Source organism: Phoenix dactylifera, chromosome 2 (genome assembly GCF_051530095.1).
Source record: "Phoenix dactylifera cultivar Ajwa chromosome 2, Ajwa_hap1_PhDact_Kaust_v1.1, whole genome shotgun sequence".
In the NCBI taxonomy this organism is placed as follows: Eukaryota; Viridiplantae; Streptophyta; class Magnoliopsida; order Arecales; family Arecaceae; genus Phoenix; species Phoenix dactylifera.
This window is the reverse complement of record NC_143191.1, coordinates 35,253,153-35,271,227: the sequence shown is the minus strand read 5'-3', so window position 1 is coordinate 35,271,227 and position 18,075 is coordinate 35,253,153. Positions and strand designations below refer to the sequence as shown.

At 40.1% G+C, this 18,075-nt stretch overlaps 1 protein-coding gene across 3 annotated transcripts in view; it reads left to right on the top strand.

The window, feature by feature from the left end:
* The window catches only part of LOC103701705 (ADP-ribosylation factor 1), a 41,045-nt gene extending 30,401 nt beyond the window's left edge, over positions 1-10,644 (top strand). Inside the window, exons 7-8 of one of the 3 annotated variants that reach the window (XM_008783869.5) lie at positions 9,180-9,310; positions 10,267-10,644. In XM_008783869.5, coding sequence (XP_008782091.1) covers positions 9,180-9,310; positions 10,267-10,297 — 162 coding nt within the window. In that variant the 3' untranslated portion in view covers positions 10,298-10,644. Of the gene's footprint in view, positions 1-9,179; positions 9,315-10,178 lie in introns of those variants that run through there. The other 2 variants (XM_039128964.2, XM_088716177.1) reach the window with 2 other exon arrangements.
* Positions 10,645-18,075: the final 7,431 nt, after the last annotated feature.

Here is an 18,075-nt window from a genome sequence, read left to right as displayed (position 1 = left end):
TCCTATTGCCGATGCATAGGGAATCTTGCTCATGCGTTGAATCTCTTCAGATGTGTTGGGGCACATCTTCTTGGAGAGATGAATTCCATGCCTAAGGGGTAAGAGACCCCTCTTGGAGTTTTCCATGCTGAACCTCTTCAGCACCTCCTCTATGTACATCTTCTGTGAAAGGCCAAGCATCCTTTTAGATCTATCTCTATAGACCTTTATTCCCAAAATATAGGATGCTTCCCCAAGGTCTTTCATGGAGAATTCTTTTGACAACCAGACCTTGACCGAGGTTAGCATGGGAATATCATTCCCAATCAGGAGAATGTCATCTACGTACAGTACGAGAAATACGACAGCGCTCCCACTAACCCTTTTGTAAACACACGGTTCCTCTTCATTTTTGATGAAATCAAACATTTTGATTGCGTCATCGAAACGAGTGTTCCAACTCCGAGATGCTTGCTTTAGTCCATAGATGGACCTTTGCAGCTTGCAGACCTTGTGATCTCCATCACTGGAAGTGAAACCCAAAGGCTGTTCCATATAGATGTCTTCATTAAGATATCCATTCAGGAAAGCAGTTTTCACATCCATCTGCCAGATTTCATAATCATGAAATGCTGCAATGGCAAGCAGTGTTCGGATGGATTTCAGCATGGCTACAGGTGAAAAGGTCTCCTGATAGTCAATGCCTTCGCGCTGACTATACCCTTTCGCCACAAGCCTTGCCTTATAGGTCTCTACCTCTCCATCCGAACCTATTTTCCTTTTGTAGATCCATTTACATCCAATAGGTACAATACCTTCTGGTGGATCTACTAAGGTCCATACTTGGTTGGAATGCATGGAGTCTAACTCTGACTTCATGGCTTCCAGCCATTTCTCGGAATCGATATCAGATATCGCCTCATCGTAGGTTTTGGGATCTTGTGTATGATCCCTATCTCCCACTAGGAACATTTCCTCGGTATCCTCTTCTAGTATACCTAAGTATCTATCGGGAGGATGGGAGACCCTACTAGATCTACGAGGTGGTCGAGGGACATCGTGTACTGGCTCTGTATGAATGGGTTCGATAGGATCCATGACTCGTTGCTTTTCAGAGACTTTCTCTTCAAGCTCAATTTTCCTCCCACTGCCTCTATCAAGGATAAACTAATTTTCCAAGAAGATGGCATGACGGCTCACAAACACATTGTGATCCTCTGAGACGTAAAAATTGTATCCTAATGACTCTTTAGGATATCCTATAAAACGAGCACTTATGGTCCTAGCCTCTAACTTGTCCGCTTGTAGTCTCTTGACGTGGGCCGGACATCCCCAAATCTTGAGATGACCCAGACTTGGTTTCTTACCATGCCATATCTCATACGGTGTGGTAGGAACGGATTTAGAGGGAACTCTATTCAATAAATAAATCACTGTGAGTAAGGCATCTTCCCAAAGAAACATAGGTAAATCAGTGAAGCTCATCATGGACCTGACCATATCCAATAGGGTCCGATTCCTCCTCTCTGACATCCCGTTGAGTTGAGGTGTACCCGGAGGTGTCCATTGTGAGACTATGCCGTTTTCTTTGAGATAGTCCCGGAATTTCCCACTAAGGTATTCTCCTCCTTGGTCTGATCGAAGAGCCTTAAGAGGTTTACCGGTTTGTTTTTCTACTTCATTCTTGAACTCTTTGAACTTTTCAAAAGATTCAGACTTGTGTCTCATAAGATACACATATCCATACCGTGAATAATCATCGGTAAAGGTAATGAAGTAAGAATAACGTCCCCTGGCTAGCACATCGAATGGGCCACATACATCTGTATGTACTAGGGTAAGTATTTCAGTGGTCCTCTCCCCATGTCCTACAAAGGGCAGTTTAGCCATTTTTCCTTGAAGACAGGACTCGCAAACTGGATATGACTCGGAAGTCAATGAGCCTAAAAGCCCATCTTTATCCATTTTGTTCATTCTGTCCTCTCCAATATGGCCAAGCCTGAGGTGCCACAAATATCTTTGGTTTATCTCATCTCTAGATCTTTTGGATCCTTTGGCACTCACTTCTTGCTCGGTAATATTCACAGATACATCCATATGTAAATGATAGAGACTGTCGATCATGAAACCACGTGCGACTATTTTATTTCTTAAATAAATAGAACAGCAGTCTTTGTCAAAAGTAAAAACATGACCTTCCTGTGCTAGACATGAAACAGAAATTAAATTTCTGCTAGCAGCAGGTACATAATAGCAGTCTCTAAGTAATAAACTAAATCCAGACGGTAGTCGCAGATGGTAGGTGCCCACAGCCACAGCAGCAACTTTTGCCCCGTTGCCAACCCGAAGGGTTACTGCACCTTCCGCCAGCCTTCTACTTTCCTTTAGACCCTGCATGGTAGTGCACAAATGAGCACTAGAACCAGAATCTATAACCCAACTAGAAGTAGAAGAAACCGTTAGATTAGTTTCAATTATGAGCAAGTTTATACCTTCTGAAGGCGTGTCACCTTTCTTATTCTTCAGGCTCTCGAGGTATGAAGGACAGTTTCTCTTCCAGTGGCCTTCGACATTGCAGTGGAAACATTTTCCTTTGTCGTTAGCCTTTTTCTTTTGAACTTCCTTCTTTGGCTTCTTGTCTTTCTTCTGCTTCCTAGCAGGCTTCTTTTTCTTCCAAGTAGACTTTCTCTTGGAACCAGAAGTCAACTCAGCAGCAAGGACATTGCCCCTTGAACTTTTCAAGGCTCCCTCAGCAGTTACCAACATGTTGATCAGTTCAGTCTTAGTGCATTCAATCTTATTCATGTGGTAGTTTACTATAAACTGACCAAATGAATCAGGAAGTGACTGTAGGATCAAATCCACTTGCAATTCCTTGTGCATGTTCATTCCGAGCTTCTCAAGCTCCTCTAGGTCCTTGATCATAGTCAGACCATGATCATGGACAGACTGCCCTTCGCGCATCTTTGTCTTGAAGAGCCTCTTGGACACTTCAAAACGAGCTGTGCGACTCTGCTCACCATACAACTCTTGCAGGTGTGCTAGTATGTCCCTAGCAGTCTTGAGATTCTCATGCTGGCATTGGAGTTCATTAGACATGGATGCCATCATATAGCATTTGACTCTAATGTCATCATCCAGCCACTTTTGATGCATCTGTCGCTGAATATCAGTAGGACGTGCTGGTATTGTGGGGATATCTGAATCGAGTATGTAGCCTATTTTCTCACAGCTCAAAACAATTTTGAGATTCCTAAGCCAGTCCTTGTAATTGGTTCCGGTCAATCGATTGGTCTCAAGAATACGGGTCAAAGGGTTTGAAGCTGACATTGTATCTGCAGAGAGTAAAGATTCTAGTTAGACTTTTGTACTTGATCCTAATCTGTTCTAAGGTCTTTTAGAATAAATGTAACTCCCACTATTTTCTTGAATCCCTCACACTCCTCTGGTAGGGAAACGGAAATCCCACACGACTAGGGTTTCTAGTAGGTACTGCGGTCCCACCAATTTACATGCCACCTCACCTAACAGTTATTGGTGACACATAGATTGATGAATGTACAACTCTTGTACAATGCTTCTCAAGCATGTTGCAGTGCAACTTGGTCTCTAAGCCATGAAAACCTCACCTAACAGTTATTGGTCCCATCGCTTAGTTAAGTCAGACCCACCGTATAACCGTAGGAATAAAGTCGTCATTGGGTCCTCACCTAACAGTTATTGGTGCCCAACCCCACCTTTATCCTACAACATCTCATGTCTATAGAGAGGTCCAGCCCCCCGATGCAACTTGACCACTGTGTCCAGCCGAGACAAATCAACATCAGAAAGGCCTTAGCAGCTCTACTACAGTGGAAGACCTATTGACTTAATATTGGTTAATCAGGTCTTAGTGTTTGCAACTTGAGCTCTTCATAAGAGGTAATCGAACAATTGGCCAGGTAAGCAGGTGGGAGGCTCCCCTTACTCAGAGAGTAAGGTCCTAATTAAGTAACCACCTTTCATGCTTTCCTAGACACCAATTAGATCAATTAATCTAATATGACTTGCTCATGTCGGTTCACTCTCGACTTGATTGAGGAGGTTTTGATTTAGGTCTCAATTGGGTTTGCTACATCACATGTAAACCTATCTATCCGACTCACATTCACATCACATGCAAACGGCACATTGCAGGCAGTTATAATCGCAGCAATAATTAAAGCTAAACTTTAAATAGGTGATGATCATGGATTCTAGTTAGGTCGTATTACAAACACATGCACGTCAATCGATCAACTGGTCTTCAACTCTTGAATTGGTTCCAAGCCTCCTTGATCCGATCCTTGATCAACTCTTGATCCAATCGCCATCAACCGCTTAGACCCCTGTTCATCTCATGCATCATCTTCGACTTGATCGTTGACGTACATCACATCACAGAAATACAACCAGATGTAAAATAAAAATAAAAATAAATTACATCTCCTTTTAGGAGGCACGCAGGCCTCTCAAAACATCAAATAAGATGCATGCAAGCATCTGAAAAATTACATGACATCGCAGATCACATCGCAGGTCATTACATTTGATACCAAAAGGGTTTGAATCCTATGATCATCACCATATGCAACAATTATAATTTTCAGATCTGAAAACTAACTGATTATGTCATGACATAGGTTGCTGATCATGCTAATCATGATTCTAAACTTTGTAATCTCATTAACAACGCAATTAGAATTATCATTTTATCACATAAAAATCAGCATGCAAAAATCAGCACCCCTGAAAAATCTGCATGCAGAAATTTTCAGCATGCATGATCATTCAATTTTCAGATCTAATAAGCCTTTAGATATTTAATTCTTACCTTAATCTACGAAGCCTAGGCTCTGATACCACTGTTGGAAACCCGCCCATGCCGCTGATATTTCAAAACAAAAATCAGATGGCAGCGGAAAGGGGGCATGTGCGGGATCAACGTTCATCGCATGAACGTTGTTTCGAGACCTTTCGTAATTAGATAAGAATTAAAACTTTTAAATGCATTTAGAAGATCAGATCTTCACCTTGTGCGGGTAGATGATCACCGCAAACTGAAGTTCGTGGTCTAGGATGAAGGTTCGCTTGAAGCCGTTCAAGTGCCCGGCCTCTACGGGTATCCACACGAAGCAGTGATCCGATCAAAGCTCTCTTGTCTTCCCGGGGTGCTAGCTCCCTTGCAAAGACTTCTTTTGATGGCTGATTTCCTCTCTTTCAATCAACCCTTGATTGTGCTTGAGAGGAGGAAGAAGAAGGATGAAGAAGAGGAAGAAGATCCAAGCCCCTGCAGCCTTCTTTCTATCTCCTTGCGTTGGATGGAGGAAGAGAGGGGAAGGAGGCCGCCACCCTTTCTTTTGCCTTCTCTCTTGCTTGCGGCTGAAACAAGGGAGGATGAGGGATGGCCACGACTTGGAGGAGGAAGAGAGGGGTTCTCACTTGGGGGCCGGCCCTAGTCCTCCTTTTAAAAGGAGTGGAGCTCCTAACATTTAGGAGCTCCATGACAACTTGCCTTTCTCTTCTCCCTTCTCCACATGGAAAAGGGAGGGGCATATTCCCCTCCTCATGGTTAACCCTAATCCACATTAAGTAGGGTTTGAAATGCCCTAATGTGGTCAAGCCCTAATCCAATTAGGCTTAGCCCAAGGGTGAACCAATTAGGATCCAATCTAGGTAAGTCCTAATCCAATTAGAACTTAAATCAATTTTGACTCAATTGAACTCTTCAATCCTAGTCCAATTAGGAGTCTTATTGATTCATTAGATTAATAATTAATTGTGACTTAAGAAACCCTAATCCAAATTAGGACATATTTAATTTTAGTCCTAATCCAATTAGGACTCTATTTGAATCCGAAGTCCTAATCTGATTAGGACTCTAGGAATCCTACTCCAAGTAGGAATCCAATTTTGATTCAAAACTCCTAATCTCATTAGGATTGCAGGAATCCTATTCCAAGTAGGAATCCCAGTCCTACTCCAACTAGGATTCCCAGTCCTAATCCAATTAGGACTCTAGGAATCCTACCCGAAGTAGGACTCTTGTTTTAAGTCCAATTAATTAATTTCCTTTGTTCCTTCTTCAACTTCTTATCAATCAAATTGATTACTTGTGATTCATAATCACTTTTCAACCATCGGATCGGTCAATACTTCTAGTGTGTGTGACCCCATAGGTTCTACTCTGACTGGTAGTGAGATATATTATGATCTCTATCACAATATCATTGAAAACTCCTTTCAATGGGTTGGAACGATTCCAACTCAACTCATTAGGGTTTATCGATCATCAAGATAATCCCTATGAGTCCCACCATCCACCAGTGACACCTAGCAGCATGTAGTGGCTACCCAGTAGAATAGAAAGATGAACCTCTAGGTGCAGTTAACGTGTGATACAGTCCTACTATCGTGGATCCCTACAGGACGGAGGTCATGGACAACTCGTCAAATTCCATCGTCTGTCATATGTCAAGATTTATTCGACTTGAGTTTGATAGTGGAAAACTCTTTTTCCACTTTATATTACTGCCCTGGCCAAGGTCTTAGAACTCAGTCTAACAAATCACATAGGATCACTCCTCTTCTATCAAGGTCGATAGATTCCTTATAGGTGCATACCCTACTCCTACAGTGAACTTACTGCAGCCAATCTACACTGCATGGACCCATATGGCTAGAGACCATGTATGTGTGCAGTCAAACTACAATAACCTCACTGTGAGTAGCCGAAGCACCGCAGGTCAAAGGACCAGTCACACTACTGCAACATCAAGCAAGTCACTGACGAGTGGATAGACATCCAAGTGACTTCTTGTCTTGGTCACGCTCAGTACCCTTGTTCTCTAACAAGCACCTGCACTATCACTTCAGTGTCCCTACACTGTGGACTCAAGTCTCGTCCATCCAGAAGGAAAGTGATCTGTGCACTGATCGGATCGATCACCGTCTTCGTGATGATCCATTGATCAGGAGCATTTAGAAATTAATCACCAATGATACATGGCTCAAATTCTCAACTCTTGATAATATGTATCATCTTATTAATTTCTTGGACGATTCATAGACACATAAATAATATGAATGAAAAAGATGCCTTTTATTTATTCAATAATAAACAGTCAAGTACAAAATTATGTCCCTAGAATCAACAATGTGTCAGCCAAATTGGCTTCTAGGGCATACATCTAACAGATGGAGGCAGTGATCATGGATAAGGTGGTAGCAGTGAGGAAAAGAGACATGGAGGAGGGCTTGGGGGTACAAGCGCATGAGAGAGACAGAGAGGAAGATGAGGTCAAGGAGATGGTGGAGCTGGCTTAACTTCAACAACGAGAGGTAGGGAGGAGGGGTAGAGCAAGGGAGGAGGGGTGAAGGGAGTGAGCAAGGGGGAGGGAAGAAAACGTACTAAAACCACCAGGTGGTTGTGATGCTGCTATTGTCGAAGGAGAAATTGGGTAGGATGGTGGCTGCAGCTATAGAAGATGGGAAAGGTTTAGGCTGTGGGATTCTCCCATCAGCTTTTACTTATATGTTTTAACTCAAAATCATTCTTTAAAAAAAAACTGTCTAATCTAATATATAGGTTTTGACTTGTAGTATGAATATAGTGTATAAAATATAAACTTTATATTGTGCAGGTATATCAGGATGGATCAAGATAGGTTAAGAAAAGCCAATTCCAATTCCAGCCTAATATTCCATCGGGCCTAAGAAACCAGGCCGAACCCAGGCAGGGCACAGATCGAGTAGGGCCAGGTGAGTCGAGCTAGATTTGCTCAAGTCCAGTTTGTACTGACGTTTGAAAACTCGATTTTGGTACCAGTTTTATCTAGGTGTGTGAAGTTTCACTATTAGTAGTTTCGATGATTTTTAGAGTCTCACTCCAAGTTTTAAGATCCGGTGAAAAAAGATCTAGAAAAACATTCAAAAAAGAAAAATGAATGAAACCATGAAAATTTTTATACAACAATTTAGAATATTTTGTGTTAAATTGGTTCTTTATTGGAGTTGTATGTATAATTTTAGGCTGAAGTTAATATTGCATATGAGTAAAATTAAGTACATGGATATCTAGTCATGTGATTATGTAAGCATGTATGTATGTGTAGATAGCTTATGTTTATGTGTGTGTTAGTCACTCTTTAAGCTTCAATTCCCAAATTCATCGTTAAACTCACATGTATAGTGAGTTTGTGCATTTTTCTCATATTCTTGAGTTTGTCGCTATTTAGTAAATTGCATGCATTTGTAGAATGTCTTCTGTCTAGTTGTTCACACTATAAAGTATTGCAATAAGTGTTTACCAAAAAATTCTTTGCCTATGAAGGTTTAATTTTATTATCTATCTCTTCTAACTAAAGAAAGAGACAGAAAAACCGTTAAATTGATACTTACAGCCTGTGTACTTAAAATAAATAGAGACCTTGATATCATTGTAAACATAAAATAAAACGTACAAAAAGCATCTATGGCGGGTTTGGGCATGTTTCAGCTGAAACCACTGAAATTGGCCAATTTTGCGCTGATACTGACCGAAACTACTGAAATTGACTGAAACTCAAAATCAGGTGTTAATTTTGATTTAGTTTCGGCCAAAACAGATTAGGTTTCAACTGAAACTGGAAATGTTGGTAGGAAATCAATGTAAATATCTTGTCATCATCATCATGGCTGTCTCTTTTCTGAAATCTATATTTAACTTTCTATTTTGTGCATCCTTTATAAGCAGTTATCTCATATGAGCGTGATATCTTTCTTGGTGGCTGGTTGTCTGCTCCAATTTTTTTTTTCCTCTATTTTTTTTGTTGCTTGGCCGAGTGGATGTTCCTTCAGTATCCGAGTCAATATTTCATCTTGCTGTCTCTTGTGAATGCAGTAAGCTGCTCTTTCTCTGGCAAGTTTTTACACCTCTGATATACTTGATGTTTTGCTTTCTTTGCTTGCCGTGTTCATACTTTATATTATAAGTTGTTCAAGGCTGCTATTCTATATTTTTTTTTAACCATGGCTTATTTATTGTTGGTAATAAGGATAAAATGCCTCTAGGTCTTCTAGCTATTTGGTCATGGCCTACCTTATTGCCCATGTTGGTTGCTCATGTCGCATGTCATTCACTTGCAGAAAATCTTAACATCTTGATCTGTCTCAGTGGTATAGTTATTTGTCTTCCTGTGCAGGATCTCCCTGGCGCACTTGATGATGCTGCAGTAACCGAATCCCTGGAACTTCATAAGATAAAAAACCGGCAGTGGGCCATCTTTAAAACTTCAGCTATAAAAGGAGAAGGGCTATTTGAGGGCTTAGATTGGTAAGCTTAATTGACCATTTCAGTTTTCATCTAAATAATGAAGAGATGATAGCGTTTGCTCACTTAAGCTATGCCTCTCTGTGATCTGGTAATTTGTTTCCTGTTCTAGAAAATATGATTGAAGAAATCAAAATTCACATCACTAGTAAAGAGAAACTAAGTGCTATAGATTCTTGAAAAGAATCAAAAGGTAAACTTTCATAGACGAGCCTGACTAGTTTTATTCAATGATACCGGCCATGCTTTCTGCTTAGCAGATGCAACCTTTATGACAATTTAATGGTGGCTAACATGGTCCAGCAAGAAGATCTAAGACATAGTCGGCTTGTTATGGCCTTAGTATGACAGAACAACCTTATCTGATTTAGCTTTTCGTGGAATACTTGGATTTTCATATTCATTATGTTTTATCTGGCTTCCACTCTGTCCTTAACTATGTGCTGACCATAAAACTACCTTCTCAGAACGAGTGCAGTGGTTTTGAACTTCATTAGTTTTTGTGTAGAAGGTGAAGAAATTAGTGCACAAGAATAATATGCAGATGGCAAAGTAGAATAGATCAAGTGCAGTAACAAACATTGCTGTATGTTGATATTCATGTTTTGCAACTTGTGGTGAAAAACTATATGGCAAGTTACATGAATCGGTATTTATTCCATAGATGATTGATCTCAACAAACTCCATATAACATTTAATTTTTTATCCAGCATTCTTCTTCCATCTTATCTATCTGTTTGGATTTTCCAAGTGTGCAAGTCGTAGATCTTTATCCCTTCTGATGATTTGATGGTTGAACTCTTCAAACATTCACCAAAGCACATTCTCTTCCAGGGTGTTAAGTAGATATGGTTATTTTTTTCCACATAGGGATGCTCTAGTGAAAGTTGATTTAGAAACAAGATGGAAATTTCATGACATGCTGAAGCTTAGCGGGAAGTAATGTTCATTGGTGCAGGCTCAGTAACACTCTCAAGTCCGGAGGCTAATTTGTGGTGCAAGGGTGTACGTCTCTCTCAAGCCCAAAAGTGAGGCTGGATAGAATTATAAATCTTGTGAAAGGACGCAAGAAGATGATCTTGGTTCTTCATGCCATGATGGAAAATCTCGCTGAGATGTCTTATAACCAATGCTTTTTCTCACACATGTTTGCTTGTACAATGGTGGTTGAGTTGGAATATATGTCATTGGGACGCTAAGGACTTTCAGCAGCTGTAGAATGGGAGCAATTATTGTCTGAGGGTATAAAATTGTTTTACAGGATTGCCATTGATCATCGATTATTAATGTTCTACTTATCTATGGATTAGACAAATAACAGTGATTCCATTTTTAATTAGTGTTTCCAAACATTCGTTGTTGATGAGAGAAAACCTTATCAGGTACATATTGCCATTTCAGAAAGGTTTGTTAGTGCATTGAGGCTTTGCACGACAGGGATATGAAATGAAAAATAAAAAAATGCCTAATCATCACAAAACGGGCATCCTGGTGATGAATTTTAAGTTGAACTTTATTTCATCGAAGAGGGCTTGCATGCATGCGAAACTCTTTTTTGGCATAAATAAATTAATTAAAAAATAATAAAAATAGTAAAAAATAAAAAATAAACTATTAAAAGATTGGAAAAGCAAAAAATGTAAAATATAAAAAATACAAATTAATTTTATTATATATGATATTTATATCATAGGAATGAGAGAGTTTTTTTTTTTTCATAATTTTTGTTGGGTACTGTGGGACAACGTCTCAACCAAAATCTGAGCCCCTGGAACTGTCAGCAAGAAGAAGCAAAGAAAGACGAGGACGTAGAGGAAGTAGCAAAGAAGGTAGATTTAATAGCTCAAGTGTCTTGGAGCATATGATTAGATCAAATGCCATGACTAGGTACTGAGATAATCCAATGGATCTCAGTGGCCCTTTTACAACCATATCCTGCTGAAAGCAAACCGGTTAGCTGATCATTACTGATCATTCATAAGCAGCTCTTGATTCTACTGGTGGAACAGAGGAAGAAGCAAAAAATTTTTGAAGCATCAAAGTATCACCGAGCCAGAGTTGCCCCAGTTCCTGGCATGAGTGGGCATTATTATCATCTTGAGCCAGCACTAATATATATCCTACGATTGAATTAACACAAAAAATGTGCATTAGAACTCAATAAACAAACCTTTTAAAGGTTCTAATTTTTGAGAAAGAGAATCTACAACATTAACTAATTAAAAAAAAAATCTCAGAGTAATGGGTCGAATCAGGCAGGTCAATGGTGGGTTGAACCGGACGAGTCAATAGCGGGAACTTTGGTACGAAACGTGCCTTTCTCCTCGCCCCCTAAAAAAACCTGCCTCTCTTACACGGGAGGAGAGACTGCAAACACGGAGCTAAAAGAAAGATTTTGTTTCAGAAGGCCCTACATATGTTCCGGGTAAGCAGCCATTGTCACACCTCGAATTTACTACAACATAACTATGAACAGTGAAAACTTTATTGTGAGGTCCAACTTCAGCATGCAAACTAGTTGAAATGGTTCCCCACAAACTATTTTGAGTGCAAAATCTTGTAATTCTACCGTCAAGCTCTTCTTTTCTGAGTTAATATATCATACGTAATACCATGCTCCTAATATAGTCTTAGAATTAATTTAAGATTTCTGGAATAATGTTGTACGGATATATTTGCAGGAAATTTATTATTACTATATTAAAAAAAAGTCATATTAATTTATTTAGTTCTTCTATCACAAATGGCTCATTTTGCACTTCAGTAAACAATTAAGCTTCCATCACCACATTGATGCATATGGGGTAAGCGCGTGTTCGAAAATGTTCGTATGAATATTTACAAGAGCTACTCTAGAACAGTCCAATAAAATTCAAAGCAAGTTTTTTTATTTGGTGAAAATAACAAGTTTAGTAATTAAATGAAACTTTTTTGCAAGATTTCCTTGATTAAAACATAATTAAGATGAAATTTTTTTCTCGAAAAGTAAGATAGGAAACAAAAAGGATTCATCATTTGATAGGAAAATAACTTCTTGCTTGAATATGTAGCTAGGTATCAAATTTACCCATGATTGATGCATTTTAATTACCCTAAACTAATATATGTTAGGTAATTTTATATTTTTGGCTGCCAGAATGTTGAGTGTTGCTGAACAACTAATCTTAATCAAGAAAAAAAGTGACACCAAATATGTATATAAATTTGTTAAAAATTATGGTTCATTAAAATTGTGTTTCTGAACAACTATCTTTAACCAACGTCCACTTTTTATCAAATAGCTGCATATTTCTAAAAGCCAAAATATTGGATCTTGCATGATACCTCTAGTGTTGCAACCAAATCAGCAAATCCTTTGCCTAAACATTATTTTTTTAAAAAAAATTCTAGGTGGTCTTTGATGGAATAAAACTTAATCCTATCTTTATTACCCTGACATTCTTAGTTTTTATCGACATAGTTAGGGCTGGAAATACGCTCAAATGGTCCAAGGCTCAATGGGCCAAACCAGCTCCGGGTCAAGCCTTGGGCCAAGCCCATGATTGTCTAAGCCAAGTTTGGGCCTAAAAATAGAGTCCAAATAAATTTCAAGCTAGGCTCGGTCCGATGCTTGGCACAGCTAGAGCCAACTTAAATTATGAGCTCCAAAATAAACCCGATCCTAACCCAAATTCATTATTGAGATTTTCTGCAATGAGTCTTTCGAGTTGCCCTTGAGTATTTTGGATCAACTCATCAACCAGGCCAAAAATTCTGAATTAATCGGGTCAATTCGAGTTGGGCCCGACCTTTCAACTAAATGAGCTTATTCAATCCAAATCCAATTGGGTTCAGGCAAGGACCTGGAAAGAAACTTTCAGTCTAAACCCACTTCTAGGCTTGAAAAACAATTTAAATCAAGGTCAGGTAGGCTTGTGGCCCTGTCCACTTCCAACTCTCTAGGCATTGTCGCGCAACCTCATCATCTAAAGCAAACTTATGGATGCTTCTTTGATACTCAAATAAGAAAATTTCTTGCATATATCTAAGATGTGATAACTCCTATATAAATACATGATCTCCCGTGTATATTACTATTTATAGCCAAACATATATCTTCCCTTTTTATTGTTAATCACTCCAATACCTAAGCTTCAGCTAGATATATCTGAGATATCTTCAATATCTGTTCCAAAGTTAGTTGCATGTCTGCATCTGCATGCAGCGCGGGCTATGACGTCGATGCCAAGGCACGCAAGGATCGCAAAAGCGGTCCTCCTCCTTTTTGGACCAACCAAGATTACACGTGGCGACCGTCGAGGGGAACTGCATCGAAGTCTCTTGCAGTTGGCTATGTATTGGATGGGGTTCCGCGTGGTAAGGCCAGGCCGTCGGGTAGGCGACATTGAGGGCATGATGGGGATCTGGTCGCTCGTCGTCCTCATCTTTCGACTTTTAGTGCGTCTGATGGTGACGTGGCCAAAAGCCAACCCAACTTGCCTTTTTGATGTTCGAAACGCCCACCAATCACCGGCTCACCGTCCCCCAAATTTTCATTTTCCAGGGCGTTATTTGCTCGACCTAACACGCCCGCCTAATCCCATGAAAGGGATATAAATCACGCAAAGTAAATCTGGCATCACCGTCAGAACCAGATAACAAATGATAGTATTAATTATAAAAGGAAGAGAGGCATCGAGCCTTCTCCCATATCTCCAATTGAAAAAAAAAAAGCATCAACCGCATGGCTAATCTCGGGAAATTCGAGTACAAAATTTATCCTACGTATAAGAGATTGCGAAGGGGAAAGTTATAATATAGTTGCTTCAAAGGACTATCCTCTTCCATATCCCCTCAAGAAGTTCCCAATCTAGAAAGTTGTACCTGAATCTCGACTAAGTCGGAAGTCAAACTTTACTTCGGTGTTGGCCAAATTCCTAGATCGACCCAATCGAATAGTAAGAAAGAGCCGCATGTCTTCCATCCAAGTCTGTTTAAAAGCAGTTAAATGCTTATTAAGAGCATGGCTACGGTCTCAAAGACGGTTGCGCCAACTCGGCCATTACTATGCAAGAGAATAATTATCACCACGTGAATAACATCGAATTCATTAAGAAGCAATTAATACATGCCTCATTAATTTCAGTGACGGACATGAACCCCATTCTATACAAAAGGATGATAAGGGAACCTCAAGGCATGTTCTTTCATCAATTCTCGCTTGTAAACTTCTCACAAACTTTCTCTATTTTCTTAGAATCCTGACTAAATTAAGCATCGAACCTTCTTTTCTATTTTCAAGTTAGCTAGGTATCATTCTGTTCGAGATTAAGTTCATTTGCCACCAATTGTCTCCACCAACTCTCCAGCTCAACTTCCAAGCTTGGAGCCTAGATATCAATCTCAACTCTTCAATTCGGTCGTTGACCAACCTCAACTCTTTATTTGGATTCTCGAGGCAACAAATCAATATTACATATGGATAGAAATTTGAGTATCTAATTAATATCAATAATTGTATTCATATTAATTTAAAAAATGGATAAATATCGATTTGTATATGAATATTGAATTTCATTTATAATTTTATTTAATTTTATATATTACTCATAAAATTTTTAAAAAATAAATAACCACATTAACATGTTTTCAACTTGATTTATCTTTCACTTAGTAATTTTTTTTTATTCTACGATCATAAAGTTTAATTATGTAACTTATATATGTATTTATATCTGTACTTTTAACATCTCATTTATATTCGTATCCATTTAAAATAAATATGGATATGGATTTTTGCATCTTACTAACATCTGTATCTTTATTTATCTAATAAAACAAATATGAATATGGATATATTGGTATTCGATCCATATGTGATCCAATTTCAACTCTATTGAAAACAAACCAATTTCCATCTCTCTATTTTTTTGGTACATAAACTTACTCTACTTGTATACTTCATATATATAAATATATGATTAGATGACTAACAAAATCTTTGGTTTTCATCAACAAAAAAGAAAAAAAAAACAGGATCTTTGGTGATTACATTGGAGATTAGGAATCGAGTTTTATCCTTTTGGGTTGAGAGGAGTTTAGAAACAGCAAAATTGAGTTGCCCCCTGCGCCATTGCGCAACAGTAAAATGATGTGAAGTGGCGGGTAAAGAATGGCTGAATTTTGTATGAAAAAGGACAATATGTATCATCGAAAAATTTAAGAAACGAAAATACTTCACGCGCATGTCCTAAAATGAAAACTTCGGACTCATAAACTTTACGAAATAAACAAATATTCAATACGGTATCCACATATCAATGCATCTACTAAAACTTTGATCGGTCCTTTTACTCTAGATTTAGAACCAAATGCAAACTTTAAAGTAATATTTTGATTCGGATAAGGGCATGCTGACTCAAACCTGCAACTGTTTTCATAAAGACGCTGCCAGGAGTTCTAAAATTTTAGTCATTATTATATTGTAATATCTTGACAATTAGCAAAATATGGGATTCTTGTTACTTTGTTGATAAGAGCTTTGGAAGAAAAAAAAATAGAAAAATAGAAAAATCACCATACTGAAAGAGCGGTAGTGCACGAGCAACTGGGAACTTACAAGTCGGCCTTTATCTTTTTTTTTTTTTTTTTAATGCGTTTGAGATCTCTGGGTCCGTACATTAAGATCTCTATAAGGAAAGCAACCTCTCGGTTACCCTTTCACCCACCGGCGGGAGCTACATGGCCTTTTGCGGGCCCACCATCCCAGCCACTTGCTAGGCGTCCAGCCACCCAGAGTCATCAGATCGCGATCCAGGGTCTCATGACTACTCTGGCGGTCGTTCCCTAAAGAGAGCTACGAGAAGGCCATACCGGGGCGATAATCCTAATGCCCAAAGGCCACCGATAAGGCGATGATCTGGGGTACCCCTTCTGCTCTTTTAGCACCCAGATATGTTTTCGTATACTGGGTACTCCCATCCCCTGATTTCCTGAAGGTGAACTTCGATGGTAGTATGGCAGCTGATGGGAGAGGCGGAGGTGTAGACTTCGTCATTCGAGATCATGATGCCAGGCTAGTGGCGTTGGGGGGTCAGCGGATCTTCGATGCGTCGGTTGTGTGTGCTGAGCTCCGAGCCGCCTGGGAGGGCATATCTTATGCGAGACGGACACTTGGTGCAGACGAGATCATTCTTGAGGGCGACTCGGCCACTGTGATTGATTGGGTCATGGGCCGAGGTCGTGCAGGTGAGGGTAGACCGCTGCTTCTGAACATTCGCAGACTTCTGCAGACGTGTAAAACCCATCAGGCTACACACGTCTATAGGGAAGCGAATTGTGCAGCTGATTGGGTTGCTTCCTATGCAGCTCAACATTTTGGAGATTTTATTTTGAGGGAGTCCGACACAATGCCGGAGTCTCTTTTAGCTTTATTTGTTTTAGATTTTGTAGGCCGTATCCATACTCGTAGGGTGTGAGGCGAGGTTGTACCAAAAAAAAAAAAAAAAAAAAAAAAAAAAAAAAAAAAAAAAAAAGAAGAAGAAGAAGAAGAAGAAGAAGAAGAAGAAGAAAGAAGAGCAGGAAACCTAGAGGGATCATGGGATGTCCATAATACTGCATGGTCCCCAGCTGCCGTGGAGATCCTTTTCACACCCCGAACCACCTTACATGTTCGCCTCTGCCTCCCTCCTTTCCTGCATCCCGGCAATTTGCTCCTGCCTGGAAGCACGATGACTACGGATTCCATAGCATCGTTCCATCCAAACAACCTTTCTCCACCCGACGCGTGTCCAGTAAACGCGAATTCCCCTAAGGTCGATGACACGTGGTTATCGATGGTTGAAGTCTAGGCCGTGCTTTGATTCGCGATAAGGAGCTTATATGATGACGGCAGCCAAGTCGTCATGAGATTATCGAAAGCACGGTTTTGCCCCTCATCGCGTCGCATCACCAAGGGCAAGTGCCTGCAGTCATCCGTCGGGCGTGGGCCTTAATTTTGCGAGTCGGCAAAAGCCACAAAAGTCCAAGCGATCGATGTCATGGACTCATGGTCCTCCTCCGTGACACGGCAAAGCTTAAAGCTGATAGGCTCACGCTAAAAAGTAAGCCAACCAAAATATGAGGAGACGATATTGCCCCCACTTATCTCCAACATATCTCTGTCCCAAGTGCCCAACCTTCTAAAGCTGCTGACACCGGCATCGGCAGGGAGGGGCAATTTCGACATTCTGACCGATAAGGGGTCATCCCTCGGTACCGGAAGGGATTGGAGTTGCCTATCCTCGTGATTAATCCTCCACACCCGGTTACGGTCAGATATAAAACAATCGCCGTTAAAATGTTGCAGCCGTTTAATAATAAGAGTATATATTGGATTATGGACAAGCAATTCTATAAAAAAAAAAATTTATATATGTGTATATAAATAACTTGCCAATGGCGTAGTTATTTTACCGCAATAAACCGCTGTCTTATTTCGGCTTCAAGGACAGTTTAAACGGAATCACCGGCCGCGAGGGAGCGACAGTGGTAAGAAGCTGGGTCCCACCGGCGTGGGACAGCGCCACGTCAAGAATACTAATTTTCTATGCCTGAGGCCCCAACGGCCCGACCCTATCTTCCCATGGTCCCATGTCGGCACAGACCAACGGCAGCTACGATAGCAGAGATCCGCCAATTCCCTAAAATAGTACTAAAAATCATTTTACATGGCCGCCGACCCTCCACGTGTCCCATGAGGCCCCACCCCCACCCACCCCCTCCTTCCCCTCCAAGAAGATAGAAGCTC